The sequence below is a fragment of the Triturus cristatus genome, chromosome 12, assembly GCF_964204655.1.
Source record: "Triturus cristatus chromosome 12, aTriCri1.1, whole genome shotgun sequence".
Taxonomy (NCBI): domain Eukaryota; kingdom Metazoa; phylum Chordata; class Amphibia; order Caudata; family Salamandridae; genus Triturus; species Triturus cristatus.
In genome coordinates this window covers 159,635,381-159,653,137 of record NC_140595.1, presented here as the reverse complement: position 1 = coordinate 159,653,137, position 17,757 = coordinate 159,635,381, and the positions used below count along the sequence as shown (strand labels likewise).

General features: G+C 45.8%; 1 protein-coding gene across 11 annotated transcripts in view; it reads left to right on the top strand.

Moving 5' to 3' along the window:
- Positions 1-2,295, top strand: part of ARHGEF2 (Rho/Rac guanine nucleotide exchange factor 2) — a 724,728-nt gene extending 722,433 nt beyond the window's left edge. For all 11 annotated transcript variants that reach the window (XM_085638384.1, XM_085638386.1, XM_085638383.1 and 8 more), the window contains one exon: positions 817-2,295. In XM_085638384.1, the coding sequence (XP_085494510.1) occupies positions 817-902 (86 nt within the window). In that variant the 3' untranslated portion in view covers positions 903-2,295. The remainder of the gene's footprint in view (positions 1-816) is intronic.
- Positions 2,296-17,757: the final 15,462 nt, after the last annotated feature.

Here is a 17,757-nt window from a genome sequence, read left to right as displayed (position 1 = left end):
TGAACATCAGACGCTCCCCGACCCTGCACACCTTCAGGAAGGACCTCAAGACCTGGCTCTTCGACTGACCAAGAGCTGCTCAACCCTCCCCCCCCCCCCCGGCGCCTTGAGACCCTTACGGGTGAGTAGCGCACTTTACAAACCCTTGATTGATATTTCTTTAATTGTGCCCCTACTTATAATCTGTCGAGAAATTATGCAGGAACTTGCAAGGATAATTGGCCATTTTGCCACTGATCTCTCCACTTGCGGGAAGGAAAAAGTAGATTTGTGGGCTTCCGTCGGTTATATGGCACTACCTATTAGTAGCGCTGTAAGAGTGTGCTTTATCCAGCCTTACTGAAGGGCCATCCCTTATATTATTTGTTCTACAATCTCTTCTTGTGCTTTTCTACATTTGTAAGTGGAGCTAATCCTTCATGGAAGAGAGACAACTGGTCCTGGTTGTAAACTGTAAACGGTCAATGACTAGAGCCTAACTCTAGAAAGCAGACAGGCTGTCTGGGATTAGAAGAATGGTGGTTGCCAGATTTGGTCCATAACAGAAAAACTAAAAGGTAAAACTCATAGTAATTTATGCAAGTTGAAAAAAATGAAAATTGCGATGATATTTAAAATGCAATGTCCATCATGAAAAATGACTGTGCTGGCTGCCCTGGCAGTATTTATCGATGCTTATGCACACTGAAGCCAGAAGCTTTTTGTAATACCACAAAAAAAGGCCTGAGAGTGAGTTTGCAAAATCCATATACAGTGGTTGTGTTTAGAACATATGCACGTATTGTTGCTCATTGTTACCTCTGGTCTCTGCTTCAGATTTTCCGAGAATGCAGGACATTCCAGAAGAGGGCGAAAATAACCAAGACGCGAAGGACGGGGGCCCGGAGTCCTCGGTGTGCTGAAAACAAGCTGACTGATAAGATGAGAGACTTCTTTTAAAACTAGAAAATAATTTATCAAACTGCTGCTCCTTTAAAAGAAAACCTTGAAAAATGCACCAAAAAAAGATGCTACAGCTGGAATGGGGGACGAACTGGGACGAGAGATTCCCACGAGCTGGCGGTGGACTTCAACACATGAACAAGCTCTTTATTTTAATCGTCTGCTGTGTCTTCTGCTGTCCTGCTCATCTTTGCATTTATGTTATCGAACATAAACTTTCAGGAAGGAGAGGGTGTTACCCAAATCCTCTGTCCTACAAGCTGATTATTAATTTATTTATTGTTTTTTTTGGGGGTGGGAGGGAGACTTAAATTATTGTTTTTCCAGGATAAGAGGAAATCAGAACTGGATAGGGGAGGGAAGCCTAGCCTCTATACGTCTTGTCGCTGGTTGAGTTCCTCGACGTTGCATGGTCCATACAGTTTCAAACTTTGGCGGCTGTTGGAGGCCTCCCCTGCCGAACCCTTGCTTTGCAGCGTACATACTGTAACGATGCCGGGTGGTTGCTGCAAGGTTGGTGTTCGGCTTGCATGCTGCAAAAGAAAACCGCTGAACACTATTAAGGGTTCTACTTGCCATATGTTTAAAGCAAAATAAGATCATCTTCATCATTTACACCAGAGGCGCACCCTTGTAACTTTTGCTAAAAGGGCTATGTTATTTTTTATTTTTTTACTTGGTAGGTGCAAGTACCCAAAATGAAGGCTGTTGAGCTCAGGTTCATGATGTTCGCATATTTCTAGAAGACAACGCTTACTTTGCAACCTTCAATTTCAAAAGTCCTAACGAGATCAAGATCCTTATTTGTAATTGCAAAATTATCTTTTAAAAAGGATGAACTTTCTGAGGACACTGCAATATAAAAAACTGGAATGCTACTGGGAGCTGTGCTGATAAGTGAAGTGGTGCTGGAGTGGCTACGTAAAGCGATGGACGTAGGTTTGAAAGGGCAACCGCAGTAAAGAAAAATCCCTCACGCACATACACCGTAATCTGGGCTGTGCCTTAAAATAATGTCCTATTCAGCAATGTTTTGTAAACCGTTGGCTCTTCTAGGGTGTATGGATCAGGAAGTAGCCCAAATACACCACTTAGTACATTTCATATCCGGAGGAAGGATCTTTTATTTGAAATTTAATGAACAATGTGCAGCCTCGTTAATCATCTTAAAAACCTCTTGTATTCCGTCGCATAACTGAATACACACTTTGAATGTTTGCAAAACAGGAGCTTACGGTTCTAATATATTTCAGGTATTGAAGTATGTTTTCTGTATCAAACTAGCACATATGAACGTGGAAGGGCTCCTCATTCTTCCCAAGATTCCCTTCAATAAACAGTCTCTGGCCCCTCCCCGGTGTGCAGTCTGTTTGTGGGGCTTCGGAACCTTGTTTGGACAATTGCCCCTGGCTCCAAGTGCACCGAGACCGATACTTTTGGTGGGCGCAGCTTTTTCTGTCAGAGTTCTCTAAAATTGTGAGAGCGCCAAATCAAAAATAATTTTTTTTAAGTCACTATTACAAGTAGGTGAAAGTTCTGTTCCTGCTTCGCAAGCCTTTCTCCTCCTTTGGTTCCACCATTGCTAGCCGAATCCGCCACCAAGCATGATGATCTCCCAGTATTTGCAATTAAATGTATTCACATTATTTTGTTTTAGAACACAGTTTTGCTCAGTGAGGGCAAAACAGAAAAGGCTACATGGCTTTCAAAAATGTTATACTTACTTTGGCTGCTGATAGGTAGTATGTTTACTATGTCCATGGTGAATGTAGTACTGTCTACAGTAATATGGATAAAGTATGAAGTTGCATTCTGTTCACTATGCCTTTATTACTGTGGACGTGATAAAAAGATTTCAGTCTGCTAATGCACCTTGACAGCAGTAGACAGTCTATTTATTATACCATAGTAAAAAGACTCCCAAATGGCAGCTGAAGGGGATACAAAGTAAATCCAACTTTAACCATGAAAAAACTGTACTGTTCTGCGTAGGAAAGAAAACAAACGGTGTGCATCATGTGGGGGCCTGGGCATTACTATATGGCAAATAAAACATTGCACTATCTTGATGGCCCTTCCCTTCAGGGTGTAAAATCTGTTGGATTCAGTGACAAAGTCCAAAGCCTGCAACAAGGTAATAGTGGTGGGACTCTCTGATCTAAGTTAAATGAACAAAAACGTTTGCCATTTCTCAATGGTCACTTTAACCGAGTCACTTCTCCTTTTTGCTACCCCAAGATACACCAGGATGGTCCTCAAAATGGTGTGGCTTGAAGAAGATGCTACATTAGCACTCATTTATGTGCATCCATAATTACAATGACCTGGTGGCCCTCCTCTGTGGTGCATCCTGCTTAAAACGCATTGCATGCACATAGATTAAGCCTCGCAACATCAACTAATCGGAAGTCAAACAACTGGACGTTGTCATTGGCTAGCCATTCAGACCGATTAAAGCCTTGTCGAGGTGCCCAGAAAGTTGACCCTTTCCTAGCTTTTTCAGCAGTTGGGCAGTACATTTTCTGTTTGTAAACTAAAAATTTGAATCATAAAAATATCTGCACTAAAGTGGATGACGTCTTGAAGCAGCAGCATAAAGAACCCTTCAGTATTCCCCTTTGATTTAAAGACACCTTGGGTGCTTCCTTTTGAGAATTGCCACAATTTCCCCTTTGTAGCATGTCTGAGACAATTATGTGCACAGTAGACCGCACTACCTCCCTACGGATGGGGTGGAAGACTCCATGCGAAGGCAGCAAAAGTATGTCTATGGTGGGAAATATAATGCCTTTTTTGGGGCAATAGCCCCATTGAAAAGGAGAGGCATCCAATAAATTTTCACTAGCGCTCAGCCGGTAACAGTTAACTATTCTCTTATGCAAACAATGTCAAGAAAAATTAAACCGTGCCGTAATAATTGACTCTCACAGTTTTCATCTCTGTTCCGCCCATTTTAATAAAGAGACTTGTCCACAAGGGAAAGCACGGCTACACTTTTAGAAAAGTAATGATTTTCTGTGATTTCATTTTATATTAGATTATCAGCCACTCTGTCTTAATATTGACCTATGAACATCACTTCCAGCTGAAAAGACTTGCACAGCACTCTTTTCTGTACTTGGTCACTGTTTGTGGGGGACGTTTGCAATGCACAGTCTGCACCTCCCGAATACCAACAAGGACAGTAAGGGCCTGATTATTATGTTGATGGGAACGCCACCGACAGGCCATCAGTGGTGCTCTACTGACATCCAGCTTAGCGGTGCGATTGACACATTATGATGCAGTCGGTCGGAACGCAGTGTTAGAAGGGACCGACCGACGCATCCAACAAGCTCAAGCAGCCCGCCGGGATGTCGGTCGGATCATAAACCGCACAATGAAGGGTGTGCCTGTGCAGGCACTGCCATAAAGATTACGATGTCCCTTTCCGACAGCCTTTCCAGGGCGGTCCGACCGCCATGGAAAGGCTGTCGGAAAGGGACTTTGGGGGCCCCTAGCAGGTCCCCTGTCCCCCGTGGGCCTCCATTATTTTGCCCTGAGACCACCTGTGGTGCCCCCACGAACATCTATGCTTGCATGGATGTTTAAAAAATGCTCTTTACTATTGCGACTTGTGCAGCAGCCCTTTTCCTGGGCCGCTGCTCAAGCCGTAATGGTAAACAGCATTTTACGGCTGCCTCCATGGCTGTCACATTTTAATTGGGCTGTCGGGACTGCCGCACCCTTGTTGGGAATTCCCGTGCCCCTAACGATGGCGGTCGGACGCTCATCCAACCGCCATCATAATGAAGCCTTAATTGTGAATCTGTAGGGCTTGCATGCAGAAGTTGTTGGTGGCAACCACTCAACAATAAACAAATCCAACAACGTATATATTGTTCAGCTTTGCATTCCCTGTCAACATGGACCTTGCATGATCCTTTCTCTGGATTTCATGGGAATGCAGAAAGTGCAAATCATGTTTTCCCATGAAGCCCAGAAGGGATGTGCCAGGCCAGAAGCTTGGTATTGGCGGAGAATGAAAGATATTTTTCATTATGATTTAAATGCTGTACTTTAAAAAAAAAAAAAAAACATTAAGAGGCACGTTTAAAAAAGTTTCTTTTCAGTGTATACATCTAATCACAGGTTCCTCATCATTTGAATTCCCTAGGTGCCATCAGTATCTAAAATATTTCATAGCAATAACTCTCGTGCACCAGTGGGTGACACCACTTAACTCTGCAGTGCCCTTGTTCCACCTGCATAATTGACAGTGTCAAACTATACATAGGTGCAACCTTCGTTTCTGCACCCTTCTACAGTGATCCAGAATCCGTTCTCTACTTTGTTGGCTTCAACTGATGCCAAGTTTACAGAATATATAGTGTAGTTGGGAAATATTGTCTCGAAAAACGACAGGCACATGTCTCCGGGGGGCATATTTACAAGGGCTTTATCTCCGCTTTTTTGGCTTTTAAAGCCAAAAAAGCAGAGATAAAACTATCGCCCTAATAACAAGAGGGTGGTAACATGCATTAGCGCATGCTAGCACCCTTTTACCTGACGCCTCCCTTTGCATCTCTAATGAGATGCAAAGTGGGCGTCACTGGGCAGTACAACCTTGTAAATATCGCTAATGTGCACATCGCGATATTTACAAGGCTGCCAATGCATTTTAGCAGACGTTAGTTTTGGGCGAAAACCGATGTTTTTGCCGAAAACTAACGTCTGCTAAAATGCAGACTTAGGCATACCTATATCGTATCACCAAGGTTATCGCTGTTTTGCAGGGAACATCACTGGAAAACCAGCGATGTTTCCTGCAAAACGGCGATTTCCCCGCTATCGCTGGTAATTATATTGCCCTGGGGAAATGCGTTGTAAATAACGCGCTAACCGGGCGATATAATCCAGCGATAAATAGAAAAGCGGTAAGCGCGCTTTGCGTTTATTTATCGCTGTCCTTGTAAATATGCCCCCACCTCTTTTTGTAGATCAGAAGTAGTAATGTCTGCATAATGTATGGATGGTGAAGGGAACGACCTCGCAGGTTTGGAAGAGGGGCTTCTGGCCGTGTGGAATAGAGTTGAGCAAAGTGTGTTATGTTTCCGTATGGTCAATCAGTGCCAACAGGGTCGTCTGCCCACACTAGGAAGTCAGAGGCCTACTTGACTGTCGCTTGATGCCGCATCTCTTTCGAGATCCCTTGTAATACAGAAAGCACAATCTGGGAGTGAACAAAGTCAATGATCTCAATCAATCAGGGTTTTATAGAGCGCACTACTCACCCTTGAGGGTCTCGAGGCCCTAGGGGGTATGGGCAGCTCTGTGGTCATCCGAAGAGCCAGGGCTTGAGATCTTTTTTGAAACGTTGCAGTGTTCATCTGATGCGGGGGCTGGGGGGTTTGTTCCAGATCTTGCCCGTGATGTCAGAGAAGGATCTGCCACCCATTCTGGCCATGTAGATACAGGGGACCGTGGCTAGAGCTAGGTCAGCGGAGCGGAGGTTTCTCTTCGGTGCGTGGACGGAGATTATTTTGTTGAGGTATTGGGGTCCGGTGTTATGGACGGCCTTGTAGGCATGTGTAAGTAGTTTGAAGGTTATTCCTTTTTTGACGGGGCACCAGTGGAGGTCACGGAGGTGCTGGGTGATGTTATGTCGTGGGATGCTGAGGACGAGTCTGGCTGTGGCGTTCTGGAGTTTCCGTAGTCCAGTCTGCTGGTGAGGAGTGCGTGGATGACGGTCTTCCTGGAGTCGGGGGGGGATCCACTTGAAGGTCTTGCGGAGTATGTGGAGGGTGTTGAAGCATGTGGAGGACACGGCGTTGATCTGGCAGTTCATGGTGAGTGAGGAGTTTAGTATGATGCCGAGGTTGTGGGCGTGGTCCGTAAGGGTTATAGGGTTTCCGAGGGTGGGGTGCCACCAGGTGTTGTCCCATGCGGAGGGGGTGGAGTTGAGGATGAGGACTTATGTTTTCTCCGAGTTGAGCTTCAGGCAGCTGCTGCTCATCCAGGATGCAACGTCCTTTATCCCTTCTTGGAAACTGTGCCTGGTGATGATGCGTTCTTTGGTGAGAGGGAGGATGAGCTGGGTGTTGGCGTGAGACTATTTTGAGTCCGTGTTTTCTGATGATGGTTGTGAGAGGGGCCATGTAGACATTGAAGAGCATAGGGCTGAGGGAAGATCCTTGGGGTACTCCACATCTGATCTCTGTGGGTTCAGAGAGGAAGGTCGGGAGTCTTATTCTTTGTGTTCTGCCTGAGAGAAAAGATCGAATCCAGTCTTAGGCAGTTCCCTTTGATGCCGGCATTGTGGAGTCTGGCGGCTAGTGTGCAGTGGGAGACTGTGTTGAAGGCTGTGAGGGATCTAGGAGGATGAGGCCTGCACTGTGGCCTTGATCCAGGAGGGGGCGGATGTCGACAGTAGCGGCTATGAGGGCGGTCTCGGTGCTGTGGTTGCTGCGAAATCCGGATTGAGAGGAGTTGAGTGTGTTGCTGGTTTCTATGAAGTGCGTTAGCTGGGTGTTGACGACTTTCTCAATGACTTTCGCAGAGAAGAGAGATGGGCCTGTAGTGCTTGAGGTCTTTCGGGTGCGAAGGGCTTCTTGATGAGAGGCTTGACTTTGACGCGTTTCCAGTCGTCGAGGAACATGGCTGTTTCAAGGGTGCAGTTAATTGTTTGTCGTAGTTGAGGTGCGATGGCGGCCTTGTGGAAGATGTCTGGCTGGCAGGGGTCAGTGAGTGCTCTGGAGTGGATGCAATTTCAATTAGTCTTTATTCGATCATGAACAATCATAAAATACACATATAAACAAACAATATAAAAAAACAAGGAATACTTTTTAAGAGACATTAAAAATATCACATGATAAAATTCATAATAGAATTCCATTAAAACATGTCTAACTAAAAAAATAATATATAAATAATTTTCTACATAAAACCCAATAAAAATTCCTTAAAAAGGAGAATTGTATCCATAAATACACACGTTTTGGTTAGACACTTCATCTTATAAGCAAATTAGGTTAGAAGAAACTAAAAACACCATAACACTCAATAAAATCAGTTACGTAGTACCATGCAGCCTATTTCGTCTAAGGGCCCACGTCCAGCTCCAAAATTTAGCCATGGCAATGACCATGACTTCACTAGTATCAGTTTTTAAGATACGCAGAGCCATTTGGCAAGATCTTGTTCCTATTTTAGCACAAACCGGCTTGAGCCATTTATGACGAGGGCCCTTGTATGCAGGGCACACAAACAGAACATGCGGTAAGGTCTCTTCCTCACATGGGCAAAAATTACATTTTGTATCTTCGTAATTTCCCCACTTTTTTGTAAAAGATTTTAAGGGGAGAATGCCCACTCTGAATTGGTGATAGAGCTTCCTATCACCAGGGCTCATAATGGTATCCCAGTAGGCCTCCAGCCTGTATTCAATTTTATGATCCAAGAAAAGACGTGTTAAGGAAGCGCCATTCACCTCAGAAAGGGACTTCTGACACATCATGTCCCTATATAAGGCTTTAAAATCTGTTTTTGAGGGGAAAGAATTCCCTTCTGGATCCACCCACAAATGGTTGAGGCCCATATCCGATAAAGTAGCCTTAATCTTTAGTAACCATGTGATTTTATTGGATTTGTCAGCTTCTCTAATATACGTAACAGCTTACGCATAGGGAGCCAACTCCGGGGTAGTCCAAAGCCTTCGCCAATAGGCGAGGGGTCTAAAGCCCGCAGCCTCCTCGAAAGAAATACACCCCAGATCTAAGAGTAAGGGTCTAAGTGGTGTCGATCGAGGAAGGCCGGTCAATGCCCTCAAAAACTTGTTCTGAGCTTGGACTAATGGAACTAAATTTTCAAAGCCCCAAAGTTCAGCTCCATAAATTACTGAGGCTCTAACCTTCCCTTGCTATATAGTTAGAACCAGAACAACTGGTTTAGTTTGGGATAGGCAATGTTCTTTTAAAAGGGCCCCTGTTAATTGGTTATGCCTTAAGACTAACAAATCCATCTGTGGCTTCCAGTTCATCCTTTTGCCCACTGTAACGCCTAGATATGTAAATGAGTCAGTTTGTTCGAGGGACGCAGTATTCATTTCTACTCTGGCTTTCACTGTTTTATATTTATGTAATACCATGAACTTTGTCTTGTCAACATTGATTACAAGATCATGGTCATTACAAAAAAGACTAAATCTATTGAGGGCTCTGTGCAGACCAACTTGGGTTTTACACAAGATTAAAGTGTCATCTGCAAACATTAAAAGAGGAACCCTCGAACCAGTCAGAGTGGGAGCGTCCGTAGGATATTCAGTATAGTATGAGATAACATTATTAATGACCAAAGAGAAAAGGGTAGGGGCTAAAACACACCCCTGCCGAACTCCCTTGTTCACAGGGAAACGTTCTGTTACCTCACCCTGTTGACCCCACCGTATTGGGCATAAGTAGATTCATGTAGTTTTATGATGAATGATAAGATCTCAGCGGGCATCCCTACTTCCTTAAGACTGTCCCATAGTTTGCTGCGGGGCACTAGATCAAATGCAGATTTAAGATCTATGAATGCTGCATAAAGGGTACCCCCAGCTAAGACCACTGTATTCCAATATATCATCATAAATCTAAAAACTTGGTCGATCGTGCTAACATGGGAACGAAATCCTGCTTGATAGGTGGATAGAATGTCATTAACATCAATCCACCGATTTACTCTGCTTAGCACTAATCTAGCCACCAACTTTTGCATAGTGTCTATAAGGCTTATAGGCCGATAGTTGGGCTAGCACGATCCCCTTTTTAGGTCGAGGACCGTCCGGTCTGCCGAAGGCAGAACCGGAAGTCCGGAGATCTTATGTTTCTTGGAGTGGCTATTTAGCCCGCCTCTCTTTTTGCTTCTCCTCCATTGGCTGGCTTCCTAAACGGAGGCCAGCCATTGGAGGAGAGAGCCGTCCCTCCAAATAGGCTCCGTCTTTTTCAGATTCGGGGGCGTGTTCCGTGCTGTTCTTTCCACTTTTTAGCCACGCCCTTTTTAGAACAGCAGGAACACGCCCTCGAAGCCGAAAAAGTTTTGAAGCTTCCCGTGTTTTGTTTTCTTTCTTTTTATAAACAACCAATCGGAAACAGCTGTCTGTCACCCAATCCGATCCTGAGCTAGCTCGAGGTCGCGTCTGAGTGTAAAGCACTCGATCCTGCCATGCCTGTGTAATTTCCAGTGCTTTCTTATATTGGAGCGGAAGTATTTTGTTTTCTCAGCCAGTATCACCTCTTGTCCGCCGTGCTGAAATTGGCTTCAAGCAGTACATTACAGGCTAGAGTAGCTTATCTCCTGAGTGGACGCCACGGAAAACCCGCGCTCACCAGCACCAGAGAACTGGCGTTGGCTGATAAAGTGGCCAAAAGGAAGGGGCTGCTGGGAGGTGAGTGAGTGGTTGTGAAGATGTGGGGAAATGCAAGGTTGGCCGCCTAGAAACGTAGTTATCAATGATATTTGCTTCATTTTAGGTCTTGTGCCGCGAGTGCTGTTTTCCGTGTCTTCTTTAAGTTTATAACACCGGCATTACCAAATCACGTAAAACAATAATTTTAGAGCTATTAAAAGCTTTTTGGGGGAGTAATCTGCAGTTCGTTTAATCCGCAGGCGCGTTCACAGGAAAATCGCAACTAAATGAAAGCGAGTGCCTTGAGATCGAGCGCCTCGCGGTCCACCCGGCAGACGTCATCAAGTAACTACCGTGCAACGTGGCTCTGACGCTGCGGCTGCGTAGTACGTGGTTGTTGTAACGAGGGTTCAAGCCAGCGACAGAGAAGAACTATAGAAACTCGTGAGGTTAAAGTGTTGTACTTCCTTTCAAGGCATAGCATGCTGATTACAGAGGAGGTGGAACGTGCTTCGTGTGTAATTACGCCTTGCTCTCGTGCCAAGGTCACGGTGCCTCACCAGAACCCTCAGATAAGCATGTCGGTGCTTGGGTGCGGCGTGGGATATGCTGGGCAAATGGGAGTGAGGTGGAGCTACAATAACAAAGGACGTCACAACGCAATCTGACAGGGAAAGGTTAGTGGGAGGGGGTGAGAACTGATTATTTGGAAGGGTGGCAAATTATACTGTTAGCACGCTGCTTTTTGTTTCCCACAGCTATTCTCTTTGTATTGGTTTTATTTTTCAATGCACTGAAAAAGAGGCAGCACAACTGATGGGAGAGGTTTGTGTATTTCCAAAACCCTGTGTTATCTATCGTTCTGTTTTACATATGACCACAGTTGCCTTATTTCACTAGAACACTTTTATTAAATAGCGATATGACCGCACTGTATAGTATGAAAAGGTACACGTAATACATTTCAAAAGTATGCGTACTGGGGTTGCAGCAATGGCTACAAAGCACAGCATCCAGGTGTACGCATATTATGCACGGGCAGCCAGTACACCCTTCTGCTGAGCCTCATCGCTCCAGATGTACTCATGAACTGATATTGAAATCTGTGGGCTTCATACTACACTCAAGCCATTCTGAAAGATAAGATGAGCAATTATTAGCTGGCATATATTCATAGTGAATAATAGGTTAGTTGTAAAATGTAATATCCAACGTGAAATAGAATTGAGTCCAATCACAAGAAAGGCCAGTCACAACATCACTCTATGCTTATATATCACTACCTCACAACATCCCTCTCTCTCACTACCTCACTCTTTCACTACCTCACTCTCTCTATCTCACTACCTCACTCTCTATCTACCTCACTCTCCCTCACTACCTCACTCTTTCACTACCTCACTCTCTCTATCTCACTACCTCACTCTCTATCTACCTCACTCTCTATCTCACTACCTCACTCTCTATCTACCTCACTCTCTCTCACTACCTCACTCTCTATCTACCTCACTCTCCCTCACTACCTCACTCTTTCACTACCTCACTCTCTCTATCTCACTACCTCACTCTCTATCTACCTCACTCTCTATCTCACTACCTCACTCTCTATCTACCTCACTCTCTCTCACTACCTCACTCTCTATTTCAATACCTCACTCTCTCTCTCTATCTCACTACCTCACTACCTCACTCTCTCTCTGCTAATGCAATAGGTATCACATATGCAAAAAAAGCTAATGCCAATAGAAATGACAATGCCATTTATTTAGGGATACAATAATGATAAAAAAAATAATGAGCAATACCAATAGCTCTACCTATAATATTGCTGAGACCATTGCATTGTAAATGCTTGATTATATATGGGGATAATTTCAGCCCCATGCCAGGATTCCGGGATAGGGGCTCCTCTAGCCAAACCATTGGCAAAGATAAGAATATATTTCAGCCGGGATACAATCCGGGCCCGGGGCTCTACCTGCAGCTACCCCATCAAGAGCTCGTTCTATTTCCACTAAAGTAAATGTTAGGACTGACTCAGGGACTACACATTGATACTGCCCAGGATTATTTGCGTGCGATGAAAATTGTGTCTGATAATGTGTAACCCAGACTTCTGGGGGGACATTGTTAACTGGTGCCGGATCAGCATTATCGCCACCCCACTTAATTAGTTGCCAGAATGGACACCAGTTTTTCCCATATGGGTTGCCTTATATTCAGATCTCAATTTCCTTACCTCCTGCGTTAAACCTGCCCTTATTGATTTAGATAAGACCCTGTAGGCATTCCTACATGCCCCGTCATACCATTTTGCTGATTTATACAAAGAATGCCTATTAATTCTTGTTTGGGGTTTTATAAAAAAAGATCTCAGCTTGGCAAACAGGGCCTCATGAACTGCTGTAAGGTTGGAAGAACGTCCTCATTGAGGTCAAGTTGTGAGAGGGCAGTGAGGGAGTCTACAAGTGTTGACTTGATTTGAATCACAATGCCCTCATCCTCAGAGACCTGTGCCCATTTTAACCTGTGGCAGTCGTGAGACATAATCACGTCTGCAGTTACAACATCCATACTACCACTCGTGGTCAAACAACTTTTCACATCTAATGTCAATATAAGGGGATCATGGTCGCTCTCTGGTCTTGTTACGACCTCCATGTCCCTCACCCTTTGCCAAAATTCTAAATTAATAAGGAAATAATCGATCCTGCTGCTTCTTAACCCGCTAGTAGAAGTGGGATCACCTTTGCTGTCTGATTTGGATCTTCCGTTAGCTGCACGAAGCCCCCTCTCCAATGTTAGACTTTTAACTGTAGGGCGGCTTCTGTCCATTTCTTAATTGGGGCGAGCATTAAAGACGGGACACCCCAGATAGCATCCTCATCATTAGTAAGTCTCCCGTCTTCTAAGCCAAGTGGCTCGAACGTGCAGTTAAAATCCCCCGCGATAATCCGATTACATGACCCTTTTAGTGATTTAATGTATGTGTCCAGGCTGGAGATGGCCGGTGAAACCTTTCCACCTGCCAGCCCTCTGGCATAGACATTTATTAATATGAGCTCAGGTTCATTCACAGGGATTATTTTAATGGCCTGAATATCTGGGTTATCAATCACTAGACCTTCTACCTGAAAACCCGCCTGTTGTCTAACCCAAATAGTTAATCCACCTGATGGTCGCCCTTTAGTGCTCGCAATTCCTGGCTTGCCAAATGCCAGGTAACCTGGCCGAAAGATCGTACTCAGAGACCAAGTCTCCTGGAAGGCAACAATATCATAAGACTCTATAAAATTAGACCAATCAGAGGATCTAGTCTTCGCTAGCAGCCCAGCAATGTTCCAGGATAAAATACTTAATGTCCTGGGACATGATCCTTCACCTTGTTCTATTGGAACTAAGTCCGCAGCACACTCTGACCCACTATTTGTTAGTAGCTGGAAGTTTGAGTCTGTAGCATAGGAAGTAGCGGAATGAATAGGGGTAATCTCTGTCCCTAATGGATCTACCGGTAGCAGTCAATCACAGGCATCTAAGCCAGACAATTGGAGCAAATCGATTGACTAAATTAAGGTCAAAGGAATGGCCTGTAACCCTATGATGGGTAGTACGAACCCTCCCTCCTAACGAGGAATAATAACAGGGCCAATAGAAAAACCCTAGGGGCAGAAGAGATATTTTTCCGGGACAATGCCCTTCATTTCTACTCCCTAAACACTCCAATAGGAGTCTGACTACGTGCTCATTGTTGAAATTGGCGAACACACAGTTACCCCCCCATCCTTAGAGGAATATCCAACCCATGATGAACGTCTGGCCATTATCAATTGATTGCAAATATCCCAACCCCAGACCCCTGCTTCCTTCAATTGTGCACTGAGCCAGTGCATTGTTTTTGCCATTAACTGGTCAGTAGATGCAGTCTGGCCAGCATGTAGGGTCGGTACATTCCTCAAAACCACCACCAATGGGGCTGTGGCAGGTGGGAGTTGTAATACCCTACAATCATTTCTGGTCAGGCTGTTTACCAATCCAAAGTGCATTGCTGAAAAATCATGCCCAGGGGCAGTAAATAATCAGTTATCTAACCCAAAAGTACGGTTGTTTTGTAGGATGTTACTTGTTAACCTAGCACAAGATCTATCTCCCACCACCCTAGGAGTACTCGTGTTAAGCTGGGCAAATTCGCTAGATGCATTCTCCAACTCTCCCACACCACCTCCCTGAGCCACTACACCAACATCGGAAGCAGTACCCGCCCCGCCATTCCTACTGGGTAGTAAAAACGTTGGATTGGTTGATAAAGGGATGGCTGATGGGGGATTGGGGTTTATGGGATTACACATCACATTAGAGATCGTTTCAGAGGGCTGATTATTTTCCCCCACTGAAGCCTTAATAGAACCAAGATTAGACACGACTAACAGTTCAAGATTAGTTAGTTTCTCCTCGATTAGCGTCAGTCTCTCAAGAATTGGAGATAAGGATGCTGAAATAAGGGGCCCATTCTGGCCCATAGACCCTCTTCAATTTCCTGCACGGGAACGCCAACTGAGTCCATGTTTTGAGTGCCCGATATAAAAGTGATAGGCTGAGGCTCAGTTATCGTTGGCAGTATTGAAGTCGCCGACCCAGCATTCCTGTTCGTTTTTAACATCTTTGCATTTTTTTTGCCTTTGGGGGCCCCCTCCCCGTTTCCTCTTTATAGCCGGCTCCGGTAGTATTTCCAAAACTTGAGGCTTGGGTTTGGGCACAGACCTTGTAGTAATGCGTGGTAATGTGATGCCTACTGTGCCCTCTTGCACCAGTTCAACAGGCGCAGGGCTAGATGGTAACTCCATTATTGTAGGTGTCCAGCAGTACAGATGGAGTCTGGCTAGTACCTCCTGCCGAGTTAGGGGGATCTAGGCCTATGGCCAGACAACGTTCTGGCGAACGTGCAGACATCAAACCGCCCAGTGACGAACGTTTTAATTGCAATGGATCGAGAGATAAACAACGCTCAGTCAGAGCAATTTCATGGGCTAACACAGAACTTGCTCTAATTATAAATTGGTCCAGAGTCCCAGCCATACCTCCGCCCGTAAGAGCGCTCCTCCCACTTCCCTCCCGTGAGTTCATCATTAACTAGGCACGATATCTGTGGTGTCCGAAAATTCAAGACCCAGCAAGGGGCATGCCAAGCAAGTAATGACTGGCCTTGAGATGCTGCAGGATTAAGAGGGGGGGTCCGGCCCGGCCTCGTTCGACCTTGAACGGGCTCAAACGGGCCCGCCCTTGGCCCGGGCTTCGCCCGGCGCGCCCACACGCGCCCCGCGTAGCGGGAGCGGCGAGGACTTATGTAGCAGCAGCAGCGGGTTCAGGAGCAGGTGCAGGTGTGTCCCACATCAGCAGGCTCCCTGGGACTTGCAGTCCCGTAACAAGCAGTGTCCGTCCTCCTCAATACGAACCGGCTCCCACGAAGCGGGAGCGGCAAGGAGTTATGTAGCAGCAGCGGGTTCAGGAGCAGGTGTGTCCCAAATCAGCAGGCTCCCTGGGACTTGCAGTCCCGTAACAAGCAGCGTCCGTCCTCCTCAATACGAAGCGGCTGGAGTGGATGCTTTTCATAGTCTTTGCGGTGTCTTGTGTGGTGACAGGGGTCCAGGTGAAGAGGGTAGGCTGGGTGGCGTAGCTGGTGGGGGTGTTGGGTCGGTGCCGTGGTCTTGGTCGTCGATGTTGTCGTAGAGCGTCCTGATCTTGTGGTGGAAGAAGGAGGTGAGTTTGTTGCAGAGGTCTTGGGAGGGAGAGACGTCAGTAGTTTTGCTTTTGGGTCTGGTGAATTCTTGTATGGGGGCAAAGAGTTCCTGGTGTGCCGTGGTTGAGACCTTGTAGGTGGAGTGTGCTTCCAAGGTTTTGCTGTTCCTCCATGTTTTCTCCAGTCATCGGCAAGAGTGCTTGGATTCTCGGAGGGCCGTGGTGAACCAGGTGGCTTTCGCCTTGTCATCTGTCAGGGTTCTGGTGGGAGGCGAGAGTGTTGACGTAGTTGGCGATCCATTGGTGAAGGTCGTTTACTGCTGTGTTGGCTTCTGTTGTGGTAGGGGGAGGAGTGTAGCTGAGGGCAGAGGTAAGGTTTCATTCTGTGATTTTGCTCCAGTTTCTGCATGTGAGACGTGGTGTGAGCTGGTGTGCAGTGGGTTTCGAGAAGGAGAAATGGACCCAGTGGTGGTCCATCGAGAGCAGTTCCGTGGTGTGACTGAAGCGAATGTTGTTTCCTTCGGCGAAGATGGGGTCGAGAGTGTGTCCTGCTGTGTGGGTGGTGGTGAAGACGAGTTGCTTCAGTCCAATGTTGGCGAGGTTCTCTTGAAGTGCGGTGGTGTTGGGGTTACTGAGGTTGTCTAGGTGGAAGTTCAGGTCTCCGAGCAGTATGTAGTCCGTGGAGGCAAAGGTGTGGGGAGCGATGTAGTCTGCGATGGTGTTGGTGAACGGGGAGTGGGGTCCGGGCGGTCTGTAGGCGAGTGTTCCACGGAGCGTCGCTCTGGGGTTGGGCAGGATCTGGATCTCAAACACTTGCAACAGTTTTAAAAGGGTCTAGCTCTGCTGCAGGATTTGTACCATTACCAAGCAGACTCGTGCACAGCTGTCCATTAACATCTTTGTCAGCTGCGCTCACTTTTCTTTATCAGCTCCCAGCACTTCCTCCTCTGCTACCACGGTGGCACCAGGTAGGACGCAAATACATGCAGTGTGTTGCCACTTCCATGCTGGATGACTTGTCTGGCAGCTGGGATGGACAAAGCAAAACATTTCCACCTGCAGCATATTCGGGTAGCCTCATACTTCTTCGTGACGGTAGAAATTCACGCTTCTATGCTAGTATCAATAAAACCTCTCCCACTCCTGGTTATTAAATGGATGCAAACACAACTGTATACTTTGCTTTTAGCCTGAGTCAAGGTGAAGGCACTGAGCAAGATCAGGCCATGGAGTAATGTCCACCCTCTGGAGGCCAATCCCCTTCGGCCCTCTACCTATCACCCTATCAACGTACACTTTTGAGAGCAACAACAACGGAGCTCCCTATGCAGTCACCGATGTGGAATGAGGGCCTCTGAATTTATGTAAATCCCCACCATCTACTGCACAACTTGTAGATTTCAGAAAACAAATGTTGCTCACAGTAATCAAATTTTACGAATAAACAGCATGGTGGCGTATAATATTTCACCTACTTATTGTTATATTCAGGTGTTAAACAGGTACTAAAGAGGTGAAAATGCTGTCCTGCTATTATTACCAATGACCCTATTTGAAGGAGTGGGGAAGGGCGTTAGTTTTCAGTATGAGAAAAAAAAAACTTCCATAAACGTTATTCCTACAGGAAGAAACTAACGATTCCTTTATCATGAAAATATTTTGTTTCATTATTCATGCAAATTCACCACGCACTACTTCATAGCTCTGATCAT